Source organism: Lissotriton vulgaris, chromosome 1_1 (assembly GCF_964263255.1).
Source record: "Lissotriton vulgaris chromosome 1_1, aLisVul1.2, whole genome shotgun sequence".
Classification (NCBI taxonomy): domain Eukaryota; kingdom Metazoa; phylum Chordata; class Amphibia; order Caudata; family Salamandridae; genus Lissotriton; species Lissotriton vulgaris.
Window position 1 is genome coordinate 953,913,029 of NC_141685.1, and position 19,592 is coordinate 953,932,620.

The following is a 19,592-nucleotide window of genomic DNA, read 5'->3' on the forward strand; positions in this document are numbered from 1 at the left end:
CTTGTTTGTTTGAGGGAAAGGACAAATTACATTAGAGTTCTTCGCCTATTGATCCTTTTACCCCTTGTTTTTAACTCGCACATCTTTTGATTTTTGCACTGCACTCAATCCCATCTTTATCATTTGTTCATGGGTACCTTAGCGATTGATGGTGCGACCCAATTGAGTAAGGGCGATGGATGGGTCTCATTGATCAAGAGACATACCACCCCATTTTTGGATGACCAAATGAGAACACTTGATCTACATACCTATTTGATGGGAATCCAACACATCTCTGTACGGGTCTTACCAACAATCTCAGTAGGTCCTTTGACAGTTTTGTCCTGGCACACATTTTGATATAGAGACTTATGTAGCTCTATTAGCGCCTAACTCACTTAAGTAGGAGTTTTGCAGCAGCTCGGAGTACTTGAAGCTCCGTTATAGACCCCCGGTTCTTTTGTTGTTAGGATTACAGTTAGGGGGATATGAACTGGGCAGGTCTTTAAATTTCCCTCAGACCCTCCTTCAATTGTTTGTGTTTTACTGTTTAGAGCAGCTGCCAGCTGCGGGTCTTTCTCTTAGACTACACTCTATGGAGGTAGTTCTTTCGCTAGGGACACTGTGTGCTCTAGTCTGCACCACTGAATCTTCTGGGGAGGTATTAGGTTCAGTTTCCTTTGAGTCTAGGGTCACCCACCTTCACTTTGGTCCTTTAGGGCTCTCTACAGATGTACCCTTGGCACACTGTTTGCCTATATGTGAGTTTGAACTAACAAGCAACATCATTAGAGACCACTTTGATGGATCTTTATAAATAGACATCAGCCCGGTCAACTATTTCGCGCTTGCAAACACTTGCGCTATGGTTAAATAAAGCACCTTTATTTTTGAACTAGTTCAAATTTCAAACTACAAAGATGGCCGTAATGATGTCATCTTGTAGTTCTTGGGTGAACTACAACACAGTGGATTGTGACATCACTCTGTAGTTCAATCGAATCCCGCGAGAGTACGTGATACTCCGCCCCTATCTCCTTTATAAGCTTCCTGTGGGCAGCCATTTTTGCCTTCCACAAAGCTCGGGTCCTGCGATGGGACAACGCCGGACAGGTTAGTGGCTCATTAGGATTTATGTTTGGCCTTTTTTTCTTTTGAGGTGGCATAGACTGGTTCACCTATGTTTCTGGGATATGAGACCAGGCTTGGTCTGTCAAACTTTTGCTAGCCCAGATCTAAACCTGCTACAGTTTAGCTCCATCCTATTTAGGACACTCATATTTAGAGGAAAGCTTTTTACATTAAGTGATGGATCTAGGGAACCTGGGACTTTTATGGGCTCTGTGACTTATTCCACCCTTAGGATTTTTTGTGGCTCTGTGAAGCTTGACTGTTATAGGGGCTATGTTATGTATTGGAGGGAGAGATAGAGTAGTACTGTCCACCCTTCCGTTCATTACCCCTTCCTTGCCTTCACAGAGCGGGGCCTCCTTTTTCCTGAGCTGGGTTCCAGGAAAGGTGAGGTACACTCCCTGTACTATTCAGGTGAGTAACATTAGTAAAATAAATTGGCTTAATTAGTAGAAGCCAGTGCCAGGTCTTTCCTGTTTTGATAGGACTTACTACAATTTATTTCTTGTTTCTTGTTAACAGATGTAAGAGACACCGTTTGTTACAGAGGAACACGATTTTGGATTATTTATGTATATCCTTTACAGATTGTCGTTACGTTCACTTTATGTATGCAGTAGCTAATGCTTAGAACTCTGGCCCTGAAGAAAGCCATGGGATCTTGTCCCTACCGGCTGAAACATGTTGGCCTTGTAAATGCAGTTATATGTTTAGACTGCTTCCTCTGCATTGTTCTTGTTTGTTTGAGGGAAAGGACAAATTACATTAGAGTTCTTCGCCTATTGATCCTTTTACCCCTTGTTTTTAACTCGCACATCTTTTGATTTTTGCACTGCACTCGATCCCATCTTTATCATTTGTTCATGGGTACCTTAGCGATTGATGGTGCGACCCAATTAAGTAAGGGCGATGGATGGGTCTCATTGATCAAGAGACATACCACCCCATTTTTGGATGACCAAATGAGAACACTTGATCTACATACCTATTTGATGGGAATCCAACACATCTCTGTACGGGTCTTACCAACAATCTCAGTAGGTCCTTCGACAGTTTTGTCCTGGCACACATTTTGATATAGAGACTTATGTAGCTCTATTAGCGCCTAACTCACTTATGTAGGAGTTTTGCAGCAGCTCGGAGTACTTGAAGCTCCGTTATAGACCCCCGGTTCTTTTGTTGTTAGGATTAATAAAAACTTTACAAAAGCTGAATTCAGTGCTATGTCCTCTTCATGAAGGCATCTTATCAATGCTAGTCTACAGGTTCGTATTCCTCAGGAGTTGAAATGCCACTTAAGTACAGCTTTTCTTTGGGCTTATACAGAGCAAATGAATAATGTTCTCTTCTCCCGTTTCACATAGGCAACAGGGCATCATCTCCGTTGATCGAATGATCGAAGCCAAGGCATTACGTGGCATAAGCCTGGGAAAACACCTAGGCAAGCTTTTATGAACACATTTTTATGCTTCAAGGACCAGGGAATTTCTAAGTACTATTGGACTATCAATTTTGTATATCCCTTTATTACTGACCAAGCATGTATTCTCTTTGCCAGGGAATTTTTATCATTAAACATAGACAGATGTTTTGTAATTTTATTGATAGATTTTTTAATGAATCCGTCGTTATTGGCATATCCCAAATTGTATGCGCTGAATAATCACCTAACGCGGCTTGTAGATACTTCCAGAATGAAGACTTCTGATTTGTTTTAATCTCCTGCTATAACAAATTGGACATTTGATTTACATTATCCATTTTGATTATTTTCCATACTTTGATGTATTGTCCTTTTCGTGCAATTAGCTGATTGGTTAGGCCAAATTCTAATCTAACCTGTGCAGCCAATGAATTATGTGGAAGATAAAAAAGTGATTTAAAGATTTATGTCATAGCATTATTAATGATTATAGCGTAAGGGCACGAGTCAGGGGTACACGCGGGTGGACGGTGTCCACCCACTATTTTCACAGGGTGGATGCCGTACACCCTGCCAAGAAGTTGGGCCCCACTGAATAATGTGCCTAATTCGTCTTGGTGTGATTTTCTAACACTGGGACACATTCAGCAGCGCCTACATCTTGTTGTCTGCTTTTGATAAACAACGACGTGCAGGCGGGGACAGGGCGTTCTTATTTCAGACTCCTACTGGGCCCATAAGAAAGACCCAATTTGAGGGGTCATCAGGCCTCCTTTTGTTCATGCCTCCTGGCTGGGAGCAAACAGGACCCTCACACCTAGAGCCAAAAGCATCAAAGGGGAAACAAAGGCTCACACTTGGTAGCACTTCAGACATACTTTAAAGAGGCAGCTTTTCACTTTGTTCAGGCTCTGTTTACGAGATATTAGTGCATTGTAAGAACGTCAGATGTGTTGGTCTCTCCCAGTATTTTGACAAAATAGATGTATTTTATATACCATTTGCTACCCTGAGGAGGCGTTGAAAGAATTTATGTTTTTCTGTATAGTGCTACTCATCCTAATGCAGGGTATCAGAACATTTTATATCACACTTACATATTACATTTACAATAAATCATATGCATTTGTAAATCATTGTACAGGATGTGTTGCATAAAACAGTAAGGATTACAAAGTGCAGAAGTCAATCATCATCCGCCACAGCTCACTGTGCTATATTAAAAGGTTTAAAATGCAACTGGAAATGACTAAGGAACTCTCTGTTCAAAGCAGTAACCCACTTACCTAGCTACATTACAAAGCACTGTCATTTGCATGTTACATGGTGTGCTTTGCATTAATCCTCTATGTTACTTTGAGTCAAAACTGAGGCTAGACAAAACACAGATATTTCCAGCAAGTGCATTAAGCTCCATCCATAGTTATCTTAACAATTTGTATTCATTCAGATTTACCAGAACACACAGATCTCTGTAGCAGCTGCCTTAACCCCATAAGATATTTTCAATTACAATATTTGCAACCAATTAACCAGAATAGATTTACTGTCCATTTTCTTCTTGTTGCCAATTTCTTTGTGGCAAGAGTTTCAATAAAAATAAATGTATAAGTTGTGGCCCAGATTTTGTGTCAGGGTTAAGTCACTTTTCTGGCACAACCCTAACGTAAAATCTGTTTTGGGATTTACAGTACTATACATGGCCCTGTCTTGCATTACCTTGCATCAGGTAGGCATTATATGGATGATGCTAGAGTGTCCCTATGCATCCATCGATGTATTTTGACACCGAACCATATTTACAAAGACTTGTAAATGTAGCTTTGCACCAAACTGGTGAGTCTACCTGAGGCTGGAGTAGCAAGAAGAAATATATCCATTCCTCCTCGTTGTTTCCTCTTTGCATGTATGCTGCATTTTCAAGCACACACACATACAAAGAGGAAATAGCCTCGTAAACTAGTTTTGTGTGGTCCTATTGCTGAATACCAAGGTTGCAATAACCTTTTTCTCTCACTACCTTAAAATTGGTTATTATTGCAGGTTCTTTTTTTCTGCCCCATTTATGCATTCATCATTGTTTTCTTATCTCTTTCTTATCTTTCCTTTCCTTCTTTCTCTCTTGCTTTGAGTCACGGTCTGTTGGTGAAAAATGAGCCCCAATCTCCTAAAATGGGTGCTGGTGGGTAAGGCTGAGTAGGAAAACTTTGCATAAGAGAGTGGTCTCACCGCTGGAAAGCACAGGCAGCTAAAGCTATCACATCTACATGGAAATGTGCTGCATATGGAATATTATGCCTGGTTGAGTAGGCTGGCGGTAGAGTTAGTTTGTTCAATCCTTGGGTAAATGAAGCTTTTACACTGACAAAAGGCAACATTGTTTTATGTATAGCTTACAAAAGTGAGTCTTCTCCCTAAATCAGGAGGGTTTGCATGTATACTTGAAATGTGCTCAAATATACTCATGATAGACCTGCTAATCATATATGTGAGGGCTTAAGGTCTGATGTCACTTCTTGTGATGCCACTTCCTGTAAAGTTTTGGCTTGTGATGCCACTTCCTATGATGTCAACTCCTGTGATGCCATGTTTGATGTTGTGAGCGGTGATGTCGTGCGCTGTGATGTCGCGTGCCGTGATTTATTATTATTATTTTTTAAATATGTTTTTATTGCAGGCAATATACACGTCACATGTTATCACATATTATAGTTCCATTTCTAGTGGTCACGACGTGCCAATCTTCCTGCAGCCCATTAGCCCACATCCCGGAGGCCGGGCGGCGTGTTTCAGGATAAATTAAAGGGGGTAAAGCAATAGTCCATCGTAGCCATCTAGTAGGAGGACCTCGTGCCTGCTTTTCCTTTTATGAACAACCCTTCCAACATAAAGCCCCCCCCCAACAACCAACGTCGCAGTGTTAACTTAAGGAACGATCATGATGTACTGATTACGCCTTAATATAGCTCGTAATATCCTTTCTCTCCATAATCTTGCGGATCTCCGACCGGGTGTTTATGCCTAATAAGAACCCCCCATCTCGGTGTCAGGTGTCACTACTTCCTTATTAGTTCTCCAGGAGTTCCTCACTAATCTAGTGATATTGTATACTATGTCGTGAAGGTTCAACCTATAGCGTATCCTAGGGGCGCTGATGCGCTATCTACAGTCCTTAGTGCTCTTGATGTGGTCTCCCACCCCCCCCCCTTCCCTTAGTCCCACCACTTCCACATGTTATCTCAGTCTGTTTTCTAGTGCTATGTACCAGGAGTGTTAGGTGTTTCGGGGTGTAATGTATCCTGGGTGTGTTGGGGCTCCCTGTCAGTATCTTGCTCCTCTTCCTCGTCTTGTGTCTCCAGATCTCTTAGGGCCTGTACTAATACCTCCCATGCCGTCGCTGCAGCTAATGCTCTATCATCCTGTCGCCTATGCGCCATCTGATCTCTGAGAGAGCTTTCGCAGGTAGCCCATTTCAGGAATTCACTCATCCAGCGTCTATACGATGGACCAGCTCTTGCCTTCCAATGTCGAGTGATTTCGCGTTTGGCTAATATGAGGCCCATGTCGATGAATTTGCTAGTGTTCTTGTGCTTGGGAGTGTGAGGGAACCAGTGTAGGACACTGATAGCCATGTCAAACTGCAGTTGTCTCCCCGTCACCTCGTTTAACACGTTCCCTATCGTCTTCCAATAGCAAGTCCATAGCATGTGGTCTAATTCTACCGCCTCTCTAGTACACCTCGGGCATGCTGCTTCATGCACTCCAAAATATTTACGGATTTTTCCCGGTGTTAAATACGCCCTATGCAATATAAAAAAGTGTACTAGTTGGAAGCGCGTGTTCCTTGTGCTCTTGCGGGCTCGTCGCATTATCTGCGCCCAAGCTGTCTCCGGGATTTCTTTACCTATGTCTGCTTCCCATTTGTTTTTCAACACAGTCAAAGGTGGTAAGTTTTCACGGAGCATTCTGCCGTAGAGGCATGTGACCGCTTTGTAGGTGCCCGCCGCCATCATGGTATACTGGCAGGCCATAGTTGTTGTGGGCTCCATCAATCCCTCTTGCCAGTGTGCCTGCACAGCTCTAGTAATCGCGGCATGCAATAAGAAGTCTCCCCTTGGTAGGTCGAATCTTTCCTGGAGCGTTTGGTAAGGTAGTAGCGCCCCATCCTCGTACAGATCTCCTAAAACTTGCAGTCCTGCCTCCTCCCTAACCTGCAATTGCAACCAGTCCCCTCCATGCGGTAATGCCGTCACCATTCCAATCGAAATTTCCGGCGCGTATGGGTGGCGTACTCCCGCCAGGCGTTGGGATCTGTTCCAACAAAGTCGGAACGTTCATTCCTCTATAGTTAGGTGTCGCAAGTTCAGCTTCTGTTGTAATGTTATATAAGCCAAGACGTGTCGCTGAATGCCTCCCTCTCTCTCGTGTTCTGGGCCTCTGAACACTCTCGCCAACTCTTGCATAAATAGCTGCAGCTGTGCTGCTAGATAATAGAGTTCGAAGTTCGGGACTGCGAGTCCCCCCTCATCCTTCGGTCTAAGGAGCGTGTTCTGGGCGACTCTGCATCTCCCTGTGCCCCAAAGATATGAAGAGATCTGTGATTTCAACGCTTTGAAAATGGAACAGGGTATCCACACAGGTAGCGTACGGAAGTAGTACAAAAGTCTCGGTAGGGCTACCATTTTCAATAGGGAGATCCGGCCCATCAATGATAGAGGCAGGGTCGCCCAGAAGGCCATACTGCTCTTCAATGCTCGTATACAGCGACCCACATTACCCTCCAGCATGTCCGCCGGTGTGTGGTATATGTATACCCCGAGGTACTTCAAACAGGTGGGTTCCCATTTTATCAACGGGTGTCCATCTGGTCTAATCTCTCCCTGCCGAACAGGAAACATACACATCTTGGACCAATGAACTTTTAGGCCTGAAAGCTCCCCAAAGCGTTGCAATAGCCTTTCTGCCCCAGTCAAGGCCTCCTCTGCATTTTCAAGAAATAGCAATAGGTCATCCGCATACAGGGATATAAGGTGTCTTCCATCTCTGCCGTCTAACCCTCTATAATATCTACCCGTCCTGATCTCACTGGCTAAAGGTTCTATTGCAAAGGCAAACAAGAGGGGGTACAGCGAGCATCCCTGTCTTGTCCCGAGCGTTACCTGGTATTGGGGCGATATCAATCTCCCCACTCAGACCCTCGCCATCACCGAGGTATATAATACTCTCGTCCATTTTATATATTCTTCGCCCAGCCCGAAGAGTTTCAAGACATTATATAAGCAGTCCCACTCCAGGCTATGAAAAGCTTTATCTATTTCTACGGAGAGGATCAATGGCATTTGTGCTTCGGAGTTGTCAGCGTTCATAAGGCGTACGAGTCTCTAAATATTCGAGGTGGTGTTGCGCGTAGGGATGAAGCCCGACTGGTCGTCGTGGACCAGCGAGGTCATGCATGGCAGCAATCGGGCCGCTAATATACTACTGAGAATTTTATAATCCGTTGTTAACATGGACAATGGTCTATATGAAGCCTTGTCGCTACTTTCCCTCCCTGGCTTCAGCAATGGAATCACCAACGCTTCCCTCATTGTTTGGGGCAAGCAGCCCCTCTCCCTGGCTTCCTTATATACCTCCAACAGCCTCTGTGCTATCAGGTCGACATATTTGCTATAAAATTCTACCGGCAGACCATCCAGTCCTGGTGTTTTATTGCGAGCCATGCGTTTTATAGCTCCTCGAATTTCCGCCAGCTCTATATCCCTTCCCAGGTCCTCCGCTTGATCGTGGTATACTTGTGGGAGATCCAGCTCGTCTAAAAAGGCATCCAGAGCTGGGTCTCCATTTGCTACCATACTTTTGTAAAGCTTCTCGTAATACCGTGTAAAGTTCTGTAGTATTTCGGTCTGTGTGTGCACCATAGTCCCCTCGTCATCCTCCAAAGCCAGGAAGGGGGAGTGTCGCCTTGTGGGGTTGGCCAACCACGCTAGTAGCGTGCTCGCTTTATCCCCTTCTGCACGCATCCTCGTCGAGTAGGTCTTGTAGTCAAAGCTACGGAGTCGTTCTACTTCAATGGCCACTGCTTCCCGAGCTGCGCCGACTCGCTCTTGGAGCTCAGGGTGCCCAGGCCTCGCTATTTCTATTTCTCTGAGGTTTTTCTCAGCTTTATCTAGGTCTCCTAGGAGGACCTTACGGATTCCTGCTTGCTTCCCAATACAGAGCCCCCTGATGACGACCTTGAAGGCATCCCACTCTGTAGCCCTGGTCGTGGTGGTGCCAGCATTGTCAGCAAAGTATTGCGTAATTCCCTCCTCCAGCATCGCATGAAAGAGCGGGTCGTCCAAGGTGTCTGGGCGTAATTTTCATGTGGGAAAACACGGTGTCTCAGACATCCAGTCTAAGGTAATCAATAGGGGGTTGTGGTCTGATATTGTCCTGGCGAGATACTCAGCTCGTACCACAGATGGCATCATCCGTGGGGAGCACAGCATTGCATCCAACCGGACATGTAGCTCATGTACACTACAGAAGTAAGAGTAGTCCCGATCAGCCGGGTGTCGTATACGTAAGGCGTCCATCAGATTCCAACGTTCCTGCCATTCTAGCCTGCCCTTAGCTAGCCTGTGAACCGGGGAGTCATTGAGCGGCTGATGGGATCTGTCCAATGAGACATCCGTCACCGAATTAAAATCCCCTCCAACCACAACCGGACCCGTCAGCAAGTGTGCTAGTGTCCCCGACAGTTTCCCCAAGAAAACCAGTTGTTCCGTGTTGGGTGCATATATGCTACATAAGGTGATGTTGCGGCCCCGTAGTCTGCCCGCTACTGCCACAAATCTACCTTCCGGGTCAATTACCTGTCTGGTCTCCTGGAATGGCACTCCAGCCCTTACCCAGATCAACGTCCCTCTAGCGTATGCGGAGTAGGCAGTGCTAAACACTTGACCTCGCCATCTGCGCTGCAATGCTAGGCCCTCTGTTGCTGTCAAGTGTGTTTCCTGGAGAAACGCAATCTGGACCCCTCTGCGAGTTAAATAAGAGTGAACCTTGTGTCTCCTCGCCATCGTATGGAGCCCCCTCACGTTCCAAGTCATACATTTCAAATTATCAGTTTCAACCATTGTCCCACTCCATCTCGTAGCTGGCCAAGCCGGCCGCCGTCTTTGCTTCAGTGGTGGGACTCTCCCAACAGTTCCCTGTCCGCCCTTCCCCTCCCAACCTTCAAACATTAAATTCTAGCATCTGTTTTGAAGGAACATCCCCAACATTTACCCCTCCTCCCCCCCCCAGAACAGGACCCAACAGCAACACATCAGACCCCTTCCAAACTGCCTTCATTCAACTTTAACTCCCGTCTAGCCTGCAGTCGTCACTGCAGGAGCCTTAAGGGCTTTTAGGGGTTGGCTCTAGACCAACAGGCAGCTGCATAAACCGTAACCCTCACCCCTATGATCCCACATAAAAGGTATGCGGCTATCCCGCTCTCGACAGCAGTCTCTCTTGTTCCATGCCCATCAAATTCGAATAGTCAACATAATAATAGAGTTCCGAGATCTCACGTGTCAGGCATCCAGGATTTCGTCTGCTGAGTCCGGTGTCACTTTCGGTCCCTTGGCACCCTGCTTCTCCGATATGTCCGTCTCCAAGCCCGTGTGATTTCCCTCAGAGTCCACCACTGCTTGCAGCGCTGCCTTACGCTCTTCTACTCTTTGCTACGCTGACGGTGTCCGGGTGTCCCGCTGCTTCCTGCGGAGTCTCTGTGATTTTCACACCTGCGTCGATCTCTGCATCTCCTTTTCCTGCTGTCGTGTGCTGTCGGTCACCGCTTTGTAGGTTTCGAACCATGACCAGGCCTCCTCTGGTGTGTGGAAGAAAAGAGCCGTGCCGTCCATCTCGACTCGCAATTTGGCCGGGAAGAGCAGGGAGTATTGTATACCCTCATCTCTGAGTGCTCGCTTAACAGAGAGGAAAGAGGCCCGTAGCTGCTGCGTTTCGTAGGTGTAGTCCGGGAACAAGGTCACCTTACTATTGTCCACTTGGTATAGGCCTGCTACTAGGGCTTTTTGAAGCAGCAAGTCTCTATCTTTGTAGTGGAGCAGCCTTGCTATAACCGGCCTAGGTGGTTGGCCTGGTTTAGGAGGCCTGGCAGGGATCCGGTGTGCTCGCTCAAGTGTGAAGAAAGGTGACAGGCCCTCTGGGGCCACTGTTGTCTTGAGCCAGGAGTCCAGGTAGCCGATCATATCTCCCCCTTCAATTTTTTCCGGAAGGCCGACCAATCGGATATTATTACGCCTGTTCCTGTTTTCGGCGTCCTCAGCTCTCCTCTCCGGCATTTGTATTCGGGCCAGGGCATTTTCCATCTTCCTTTCCAGAACTGAGTGAGCGGGGGTCAACTCCTGCAGCGCCACTTCATTTTGCTTGACTCTGTCCGTTAACTTGGCATGATCTGCACGGAGTAGCCCCAACCCAGATGCCACCTGTGTGATGTCCTGTTGCAAGGCATCTTTTGTTGCCGTTATGGCCTCCAGTATGTGGTCTTGCAGTTGCTGGAGGTCTTCGGGCCCGATGTGGTAGGGTCCTGTGTCTCTGCAGTCGCTGTACCATCCGTTTTCCCCTTGAGTTTCCCCATGATACGAGTCTTCTCGCGATTCTAGTGAAACTCCAATGCCGCCTGGGGAGGCTCAGGTCTGACTGTGTCGTGGGGGGCGCACGTCGGGTTCACGCCACCTCGGGCACTCTCAGGAGTCGGTCGTCTGCACAGCTCTGATCACGGTGACCTCCAGGCACAAGCGTGTTGTTCTCCGCAGGTGTCGGCCCCCGCCAGCTTCGCAGTCCTACTTGCAGCTCCCAGCTCAGCATGTCTCTGTGTTAGGCCGGTGCCTCTATTACCTCTTTACACCAGCGTGGTGACACTTAGCAGTGATAAGGTGGGTCGGTCACCCAGCTGTATACTTCACTGTCCTCATCGGCGGGCCTAGTCTCTGCATAAGGAAGCCGTCTGGGGGATAAGAGACTTCTCAAGGTCAGCGTTTTCTAGGCTTTCCAGTGCCTCCAATCTCCCTTCTTTCCGACCTAGTCTCTAATTTGCCCTTCCGGTTATTCAGGGGCCCCTTCCGTGTATTTATAGCTTCCTACTGGCACCTGGCGGCGTCACAGACCAGTATTCAGCACTCGCCGATATGCGCTCCCCATTTTAGGTCTTGGGTGTCCTTCTAACAGGAGGGGGGGCATCTGCGGGTCGTGTTCCAGCCCCCAAGTTCACTGGTCACAGTGCGAGTAGTGCAGGTTGGGGCCTAGCGCATGGCCTCCTGCCCCTTGTCGCGGTACCTCAATGGGTTCCTGGCTGGCAATCCTCCCCGCCCAGTTCTAGCGGCCTCCGTGCAGAGCCGGTTCCCCCTCTACTGTTTTCTGTTCACGCGTTAGGGCACTCTCCTACCACTGAGCGGTTCGTTGTGTCCCGGTTTTGTCCCCCGTTCGGCAGTGCCGCCCCGCTCATCACAGGGCACCGTCCTCCAGCTCCCCGCATGCCTCCTCTCCTCTCCCCCTGTCTCAGCGCTCGTCGCTTGTTGCCTTTCCGTTCTCCAGCTCTCTGGCTCGGCACCGGGTGGGTCGCTCCCTTCTCTCGCCTCTCTCGCCTCTCTGTGCCGCTCGCCCTCCTGCACCACTCGGCATATGCGCTCTCCCCTGCCAAGTCCTGCCGGAGCCCCGCTTACTCACGCGGGTCGCCGCCCTTCAGGGTTCGATCAGCTCGCTGCGCCATTTTGTCCCTGCGCCGGCCAAAGATCTCTCCGTCCTCACTCCTTTGCCCAGCAGTGTTCGGGTTATTTCGTATGCGCTAGACAGCGCCGCTGCGGTCCTGGTCTTCACCTTTGCATCAATGACCTTTTTCTCGCGGTTCGCCGCACTGTAATCAGGATAATTGAGGGATCAGGCACTGAGCTCCGAGCTCACGCCGCCATTTCCGTGGGCGGTCAACCCACGCCCTCTTCGCGTGCCGTGATGTTGCATGTTGTGATGTCGAGCGCCGTGATGTAGCTTGCCATGATCATGCTTGCATACTGCCTAACTAGGTTAGTCCCCCCACTTCTTTTTTTTTAGGACTTGTGCCCTGCTTCCATGACTTCTCTGCCATGGTGGCCAGTAAGGTCTTGCTTTGGCCGAGGCTCCTGTTGTCCATCAGTAATCTGTCAAGATTTCTCCCAATAATTGCAGCTCAAGAGTTTTTGTGGTGCTCAGCGGTGCTTCATGGACTTTGCCACCCATTGCACTGTAGCATCTCTTTGTGGGATAGAACCCTTTGCAGACTGGGCTTCTTTCTCCACCCCCTACAAGATGGCATGGAAAGGTGGGCCCTTCAATTATCTCACTGGCTGAATCTGCCGCTCTCGCCCAACCCTCTCACGGCATTCCTTTGAAAGGGGTCCTACATTACACTGGTTTCCAACCCAAACTGAAACAGTAGAAGTTTTTTTGTATTTCTACATCACCCGCTCAAAATGCAGAAGTGGAATTGAAATTGTGGGAGACTTCCGACGACTTTCAGCTCCCTATGCAAATATGTTTGTATAAAATCAAGTTATTTTGCCATTTTGAAAAAAAGTGTTTTAGGCCCTCTCAGGAATGTACTTTCTCTCAGTCGAACTCGATCCAAACATTTTGATTTCGTGAGTAAAGGAAAATATTAAGGGGCTTATTTATGAGCCCCAGCGTCACTTTTGCGCCACCGGTGCGTCACTTTTTTTGACGCACCAGTGGCGTATAAAATGCGCCATGTTGCGCCATATTTACGAAGTGACACATCTAGGTAGACCCCTGCGCTATATTATACCTGCGCCAGATATTCAGGGTGGGCGTACCCCTGCAAGAAAGGGTCATAGAAGAGGCGCAGCAAAATCTATGAGATTTCTCTGCGCCACTTCTAGGACGCAAAAGCGTCTAAACCTGTGGCGGTGGGTGACATTTCAAAGTGGTGGGGCGCAAAGTGATTTTCATACAGCACCGTAGCGGGTGAGCGCAGCGAGCGAGCCCGAACCCCAAAAGGGGGGTTTGGGGGGATTGCCCCCCCCCAAGAAAATTTTGCAAAAAAAGAAGAAAAAGCATGCATTTTCAAGCAAATTTGAGAAAGCAGGAAGGTTAATAAAGCAATTGTGAAAGTGCAGTTATTACATTAATAGATGGCATAATATAGGTAGCTGCTTATTCAGTATAACCACAGAATGACCATGCAAGGTTCTACAGCATATTCTAAAGCAGAACAAAACAAAACGCCCACTCTGTGACGTTTCCCACTTTCACTGAGCTATGATGGACTCTCTGCTCTCCTGCACTCTATTGCACCCATGCCGTGTGCACCGTCTACCACTGCGTCACACTTCCCCATGTGCATACCATTCGGTTTGTACTTGTAACCCCATCTTCGAGCCTTCATCCGCTTTTTTTGTTGTTGCAGTTTTTATATAGCGCGAACTCGACCAGAAGGTATTGCAGCGCTTTACATGAACACCAATCACAATACACATCATTTTCGATAAACACGGGGAGATTAAGTAATTTGCCCAGAATACCTTTATCCCGTGATTCTATAAGTATTCTGAAATACACAAAAGAGGGTTTGAGACCAACTCCAATACTACAACAGTCATGCCCAGTCACTCCTCTTGTAAACCATAAACATACCATAGACTCGAGTCAGGTCTATTCTATAGATCAGTGTATATGTCTCCTTAAATAGGTCTCTCCCTTTCTGTATTTAGCAAATGATAGATAAGGTGCAGGATTGTAGAATCATCCTTAAGGTAAGTCATAACAAATTACTTGTTCCAAAACTGGGGTTACCAAACTAAAGTAAATGAGATAGGGGTGGAACACCAAAATGGTTCCAATCACTCATGAACACAGTTCAGACACAGAGACTAGGATTAACAGATCCGATGTATCAGAGGAGGGTGAGGCCCGGGGACCGGCGCTTACAACCCCCTATAGTATGAATTGGACTGTGATCAGACAATGCACTAAAAGATGGGCACAGGTGCATTTGCCATTGTGTGAGAGAGAGGGGTCTACTACTGAGGATATCGGGGACTCATTGAAAACCAGGGGATTCGATCGGCAGGGGTGCAATACAGGCCTCACCATGCCCCCTGCTGTTTCTGATCTGGAGATGTTCGTTAACTATTGATCACTTATACAGGTGCTTGTTTGATCTCGTTGTTGGGATCTGCACTTTGCCACCTGCCGAGGCACTGATGACATGCAACAGACATCATGGCACACAAGCACAGTGGTATATACACTCTCGACCCGCTTCCTTTGCTGCAGACATGTTTCGCTTTCTTCACTTGAGTATTTAGCATGATCGCAGATGACACGTGTTCATACGAAACCAGCAGCCAACCTCACACTTTTTAGAGACAGCCCAGGGCAGAGTGCTGATTGATAGGTGTCATTAAAAAAGTCTTGTTGGTATGGAAAGACACCCCAGCCTGCCAACAGCACCATGAGGCCATATGTAAACATCAACATCAAAACACAAAAATAAATGAACAGTGAGAGGAACAGACCTGGACAGACAGAGGACCATGGCGCAAGTCAGCTCGTCCGCACTGATTCTGTTCCCGGAGGGAGTGCTAGGGAAAGAGACAAAGAACGGAGAATCTCAGGACATCAGAAAAATACAGAACTTGGTGCAATCGGATAGTGACAAGAGATTAGAGGCCTTAGAGTGGGCTGCCCACTCTAGCTTTCCCGCTCTCCCCTCCCCGTGAAGAAACACACTCTTGAGTGACCGGATATTTAAGCCTGCAACAGTAAAGTCAGGCCTGGCCACTAGCTTTCGAGGCTAGTGGTGTGTCTGCAGGCCCTCTTCCAGAGGTTGGTGCTCAAGAGCTGGGTTCTCCAAAGTCGGTCCTGGAGGGCCAGATATATGTCAGAGTTTCAAAATAGCTACATTCGTCTAAATTGGGATATGCTAAAAAATCTGGCTTAGATCTGGCCCCCGAGGACAAACTTTGGAGAACCCTGGGCAAGACAAACCAAAGGATTGATGCATGCACGGCTGGATTGGCCTCATGGGATATTTGTGAGGCAAAATCCAGTAGCCAAGGGCCTGTGGTCTAACAGGGCAAGCCCTCTGCTAATCACCTAGAACAGAACAATAATGACACTCAGGCCATTTGGTCTGACTCCATTTACCTCCAGATGTTTCTGCTCCAATTTTCATTCCTCTCCTTTGTCTCAGACGTCCAGATTTCTGCTCTATTTAGACTTTGCATATTTACTGTTATCATCATCTCCCAATATAATTACACAACAATCTACTGGGATTATCTTACTTTCTCATCTCGATTATGTACTTCCCAAAAAATAGTTCAGGATCTCCAATAGATTTCCCCTCTAATTTGTTTTCTTTTTTCCATTTGTCCAGTTCCAATTTCAATGCAGTTTCCATATTTAAAATACAATACATGCATTAACTGGCACATAGCAATAACTGTATGTTAGGCATTACCAGAAAGGCAGCTCATTGGAACAATGGTATTTATTGCGGTCTGGCCTTAGAAGCAGCTGGTTACAGATACTAGCATCCTTGTGAGACCAAACGCTGGCAGAAGGCCAGGGTTGTAAGGATGAAAGGCCTTTGGGCTCATGGTGAGACCCCTTCTCCCATCCAGGTGTATCTGCTACACATAACTGGATCTCTAATGTCATCACTACTCCCATAACTGGTTGATGGAGGGCAAGGAAGAAAAGTCCGGAGGTTGGCAGCGAAGGTAACAACTAAGAGAAAGGCCCTTGTCGTTTGTACAACGAGAAATTAAAGCAATTACACTGCATGGCCATATAAGGATTGATGCTTTCTCATACCTGTATTACTTTACAGCTCTTGATTATCTCCTTCTGGTTTAATGGTACCAACATTTGGAGTTTACTATATGTAGGACAAGTGTTACTCCACCCTTCTGCTGACGTTTAACCCAGTTCACAAGGCTAAGTTCAATGGAAGGCTCCGAGTTATACACAAACATGGACATCACTCCATTCTCTGCTCTCACCTTACCAATCGAGCTCATCTTCCACTTGTCCAGCAAAGAACCTACACTTGTAGAGACAGACTCATGGAATAGGACACACCTGTGTATGTAGGACCCTCACCCACTCAAAAGAGAAACTCACCCGAGTCAAACGGGAAAGGAAGCACCAGCATATGGATGTTTCTTGACTTTTACATGCTAGGTACACACTACAAGATGAGCTAGTTTTAAGAAATGTAGTTTATTCTCTTATTTAAGGAACTCAAGAGTAGTGGTACTGGTTTTGTGGTCACTTGATCCCCCGTTCAGGGGCTCCCATTTGGTTTTTTAAAGCCGATCTCACACATTTGATTCTTGCATCACCCATGCAGTACCTCAGCAGGCAGCAGTGCCACAAGCAGCACCACCACTAGCAGCAGCATCAGTGCCTGCGACAGCTCAACGCAAGTTCAATCAGCATGCTTGCAGGTTCCAAAATGTAAGTGTCTGCTCTTGCTCACTGGTGAGAATTTGTTCTCAGAAAAAGATCCTTTAAGCCAGTGGGGGCAATACATTATGTTAACATTACTTTGCAGACCTAGCTGGTGGAGTCAAAGGACAATGTAAAGGCACACAGAGCAGGCACTGCCAAAGCAGCAATCTGGAGGCAAACCAATAACAGCAGCGGAGATTGAGAATCAGAAGGTGGAGAAAGGAAGGCCGGAGAGGAGCTGAAGCTCTTGGACTTTAACCAGTAGCTGCCACATTAGCTATGTCCGCAAATTGTCCATTATGGCGTTTCCTCATAGCACAGACAGCGATGCTGTACTTTCAACTACACAAATGGGCAAGACAAGCCCTAGTAAAAAGAGGGTTATTAGAACAGCAAGGATCAAGCAGCCTGCTCCCGGGAAGGTCGGCCACAATCATGGCCAGGAGAGCACCAAATGTGGCGCTAGCCATGTTACAGCGATGAACACCATTTCGAAGGAACAAAACTGCTTCACAAAAGCGGTGGGTCAGTCTTCAGATCCCAGCATGCGGACTGAATACATGGTCTTCAGCAGGTGAGGAACAGCAACCCCAAAAACCATGAGCTTGATACCAGAGTCCTCATAAAATAAATAAATAATACCAGCATTTGTAAAGCGCACAGCTACCTCTGGAAAGGAGTCCCGGCGCTGGGGGCCATCAGGAAGATTAAGTGAGCTATTGCCCAGAGTCACATGGTGCTGGGCTATTCTGCCACCGGCGCCGCATAACCCAGAAAAAGCCTACCACGCACTCAACAACAGGAAGCATTTGGTGTCCTATCACAGATTACCAAAGAATACTGGCAAGAGTGTTTGCTTTCCAGTCCTGTGTAGACTTACACTGGGCGTACCAAGTAAACCACGGAGTGTGCACAGTAAAAGCGGTCTACATGACAAGCAGCTCTGTGCAGCAGGGGCTGCATTACTCCTACTGCCTTGGGATGCTACTCAGTGCCTGCCTTGAAGGCCATCAGGAACTGAGGAAAAAACCTAATTAAACAGGCACACTTCCAATTCCCCACCACACTGGAAAGAAGACAGAATGGCAATGAGATTTTGGGGAGTCCTGGCGGCTTCTGTAGCATTCTGAAGAGATCTGTGTCTAATACAATCGGGCAGGCATTTTCATATATAAGACGTAGATAAGCTAATACTGATGTTCAAGGTTTATAGACCAAAAGCCAGACATTGACCATATTTAGATCCTTCTAAAAGCCAAAGGTTAGGGAGGTTGTGATTTAGCCTACTGGAATTTTCAACCGACAACAAACAGAAGCTTTGGAATTCATATTAAGGTGGAAAAAGTGAAACTTTTTCAGTACCAGGATCCATTTTCCCCAAAACGGCTTATTTCATCTCCTACGTAGTCATGAAAAAGGTGGGGATATAAAGTGATACTTCAGTCTTCAGAGGAAGAAAGAGCACAGAGCTCAGCTCAGATGAAACTGACTCACCACGGACTATGAGTATTATCATTCGGGATTATTCGTGGAGGCAGCATAGTTGCAGAGAGAGAACTCTCTCATTCAAGTCACCTGCTGTCAGTTCACTTCGAAAGAGCGGAGATCTGAGGGAGTAAGCTTGTGCACCTTGAGCCCATTGTGGTTATAGAATGACTATCTGCCCCTACCACGTTTGCCTGTTGCCCCAACCTCATTTGCCTGTGCCACCCACTGCCTACAACTAAGTGCTTACTTCATAACTATGACACCCTTCCTGGTTGCTGCTTCCACGTCCACATTGTCGACTCCGGTGCCAGCCCTGCCGACCAACTTCAGACGTTTTCCTGCAGCCAGAACCTCAGCAGTAACTTTGGTGGCCGAGCGGACAATAAGGCCGTCGTAGACTTGCAGGGGAAGGATAAAGCAGAGGTTAGACTCAGGAAGTGAATAAGAATGAGCTGGAAACATTGCGCAACAGGACAAGGGCAGCCTCATGGACTGAAAACATGGGTCTCAAGGAAGAGATCTCTGAACATGAACAACTTACCTGCTATACGACGCGTCTGGAGCACATGAAAGAGACGCCGACCGCGACAGAGGCAGAGCTCTTCCTTGACAGGATGTCCCACCCCCACCACGTGCGGCATCCAATGATGGATGCTGCACGGTGGACCAGCCAATCCTGGCGCTGCATGCAGCGCCAGGATTGGCTAGGGGGGCACATTTGGTGCTCGCCCTGTCGCCCTTTGGAACCGGGCTGTGGCAGCAAACAAGCACCCCTGGGTCCCGCTGGGGAACTTACAGTGCGCATGCTTGAGAAAGTTGCCAACTTTCCCAAGCATGCGCACTGTAAGTTCACCAGCGGGACTGTCACTGCGCACTACGGTCTGCTGCAACCTGAGTGTGGACTGTCACTCAAGCTGCAGCAGGCCACCCCCCCTGCGCAATTCCCGCCGGCGGCTGTATTTTAATATTTAGAACTTAAGATACTAGGATTGCGGCCGGCGGCCGCGATGCGGGTCCATGGTGGCTGGTGGGGCTACGCCCCTATGCCCCAATGGACGCACCGCTGCTG

At 47.4% G+C, this 19,592-nt stretch overlaps 1 protein-coding gene across 1 annotated transcript in view; it reads right to left on the reverse strand.

Moving 5' to 3' along the window:
• LOC147748262 (D-3-phosphoglycerate dehydrogenase-like) overlaps positions 1-19,155 on the reverse strand; it is a 126,142-nt gene extending 106,987 nt beyond the window's left edge. Inside the window, exons 1-2 of the mRNA XM_086959543.1 lie at positions 18,771-19,155; positions 15,094-15,159 (exon numbers count right to left, since the gene is read on the reverse strand). Of these exons, the coding sequence (XP_086815669.1) occupies positions 15,094-15,159; positions 18,771-19,012 (308 nt within the window). The 5' untranslated portion in view covers positions 19,013-19,155. The remainder of the gene's footprint in view (positions 1-15,093; positions 15,160-18,770) is intronic.
• Between the last annotated feature and the right edge of the window lie 437 nt (positions 19,156-19,592).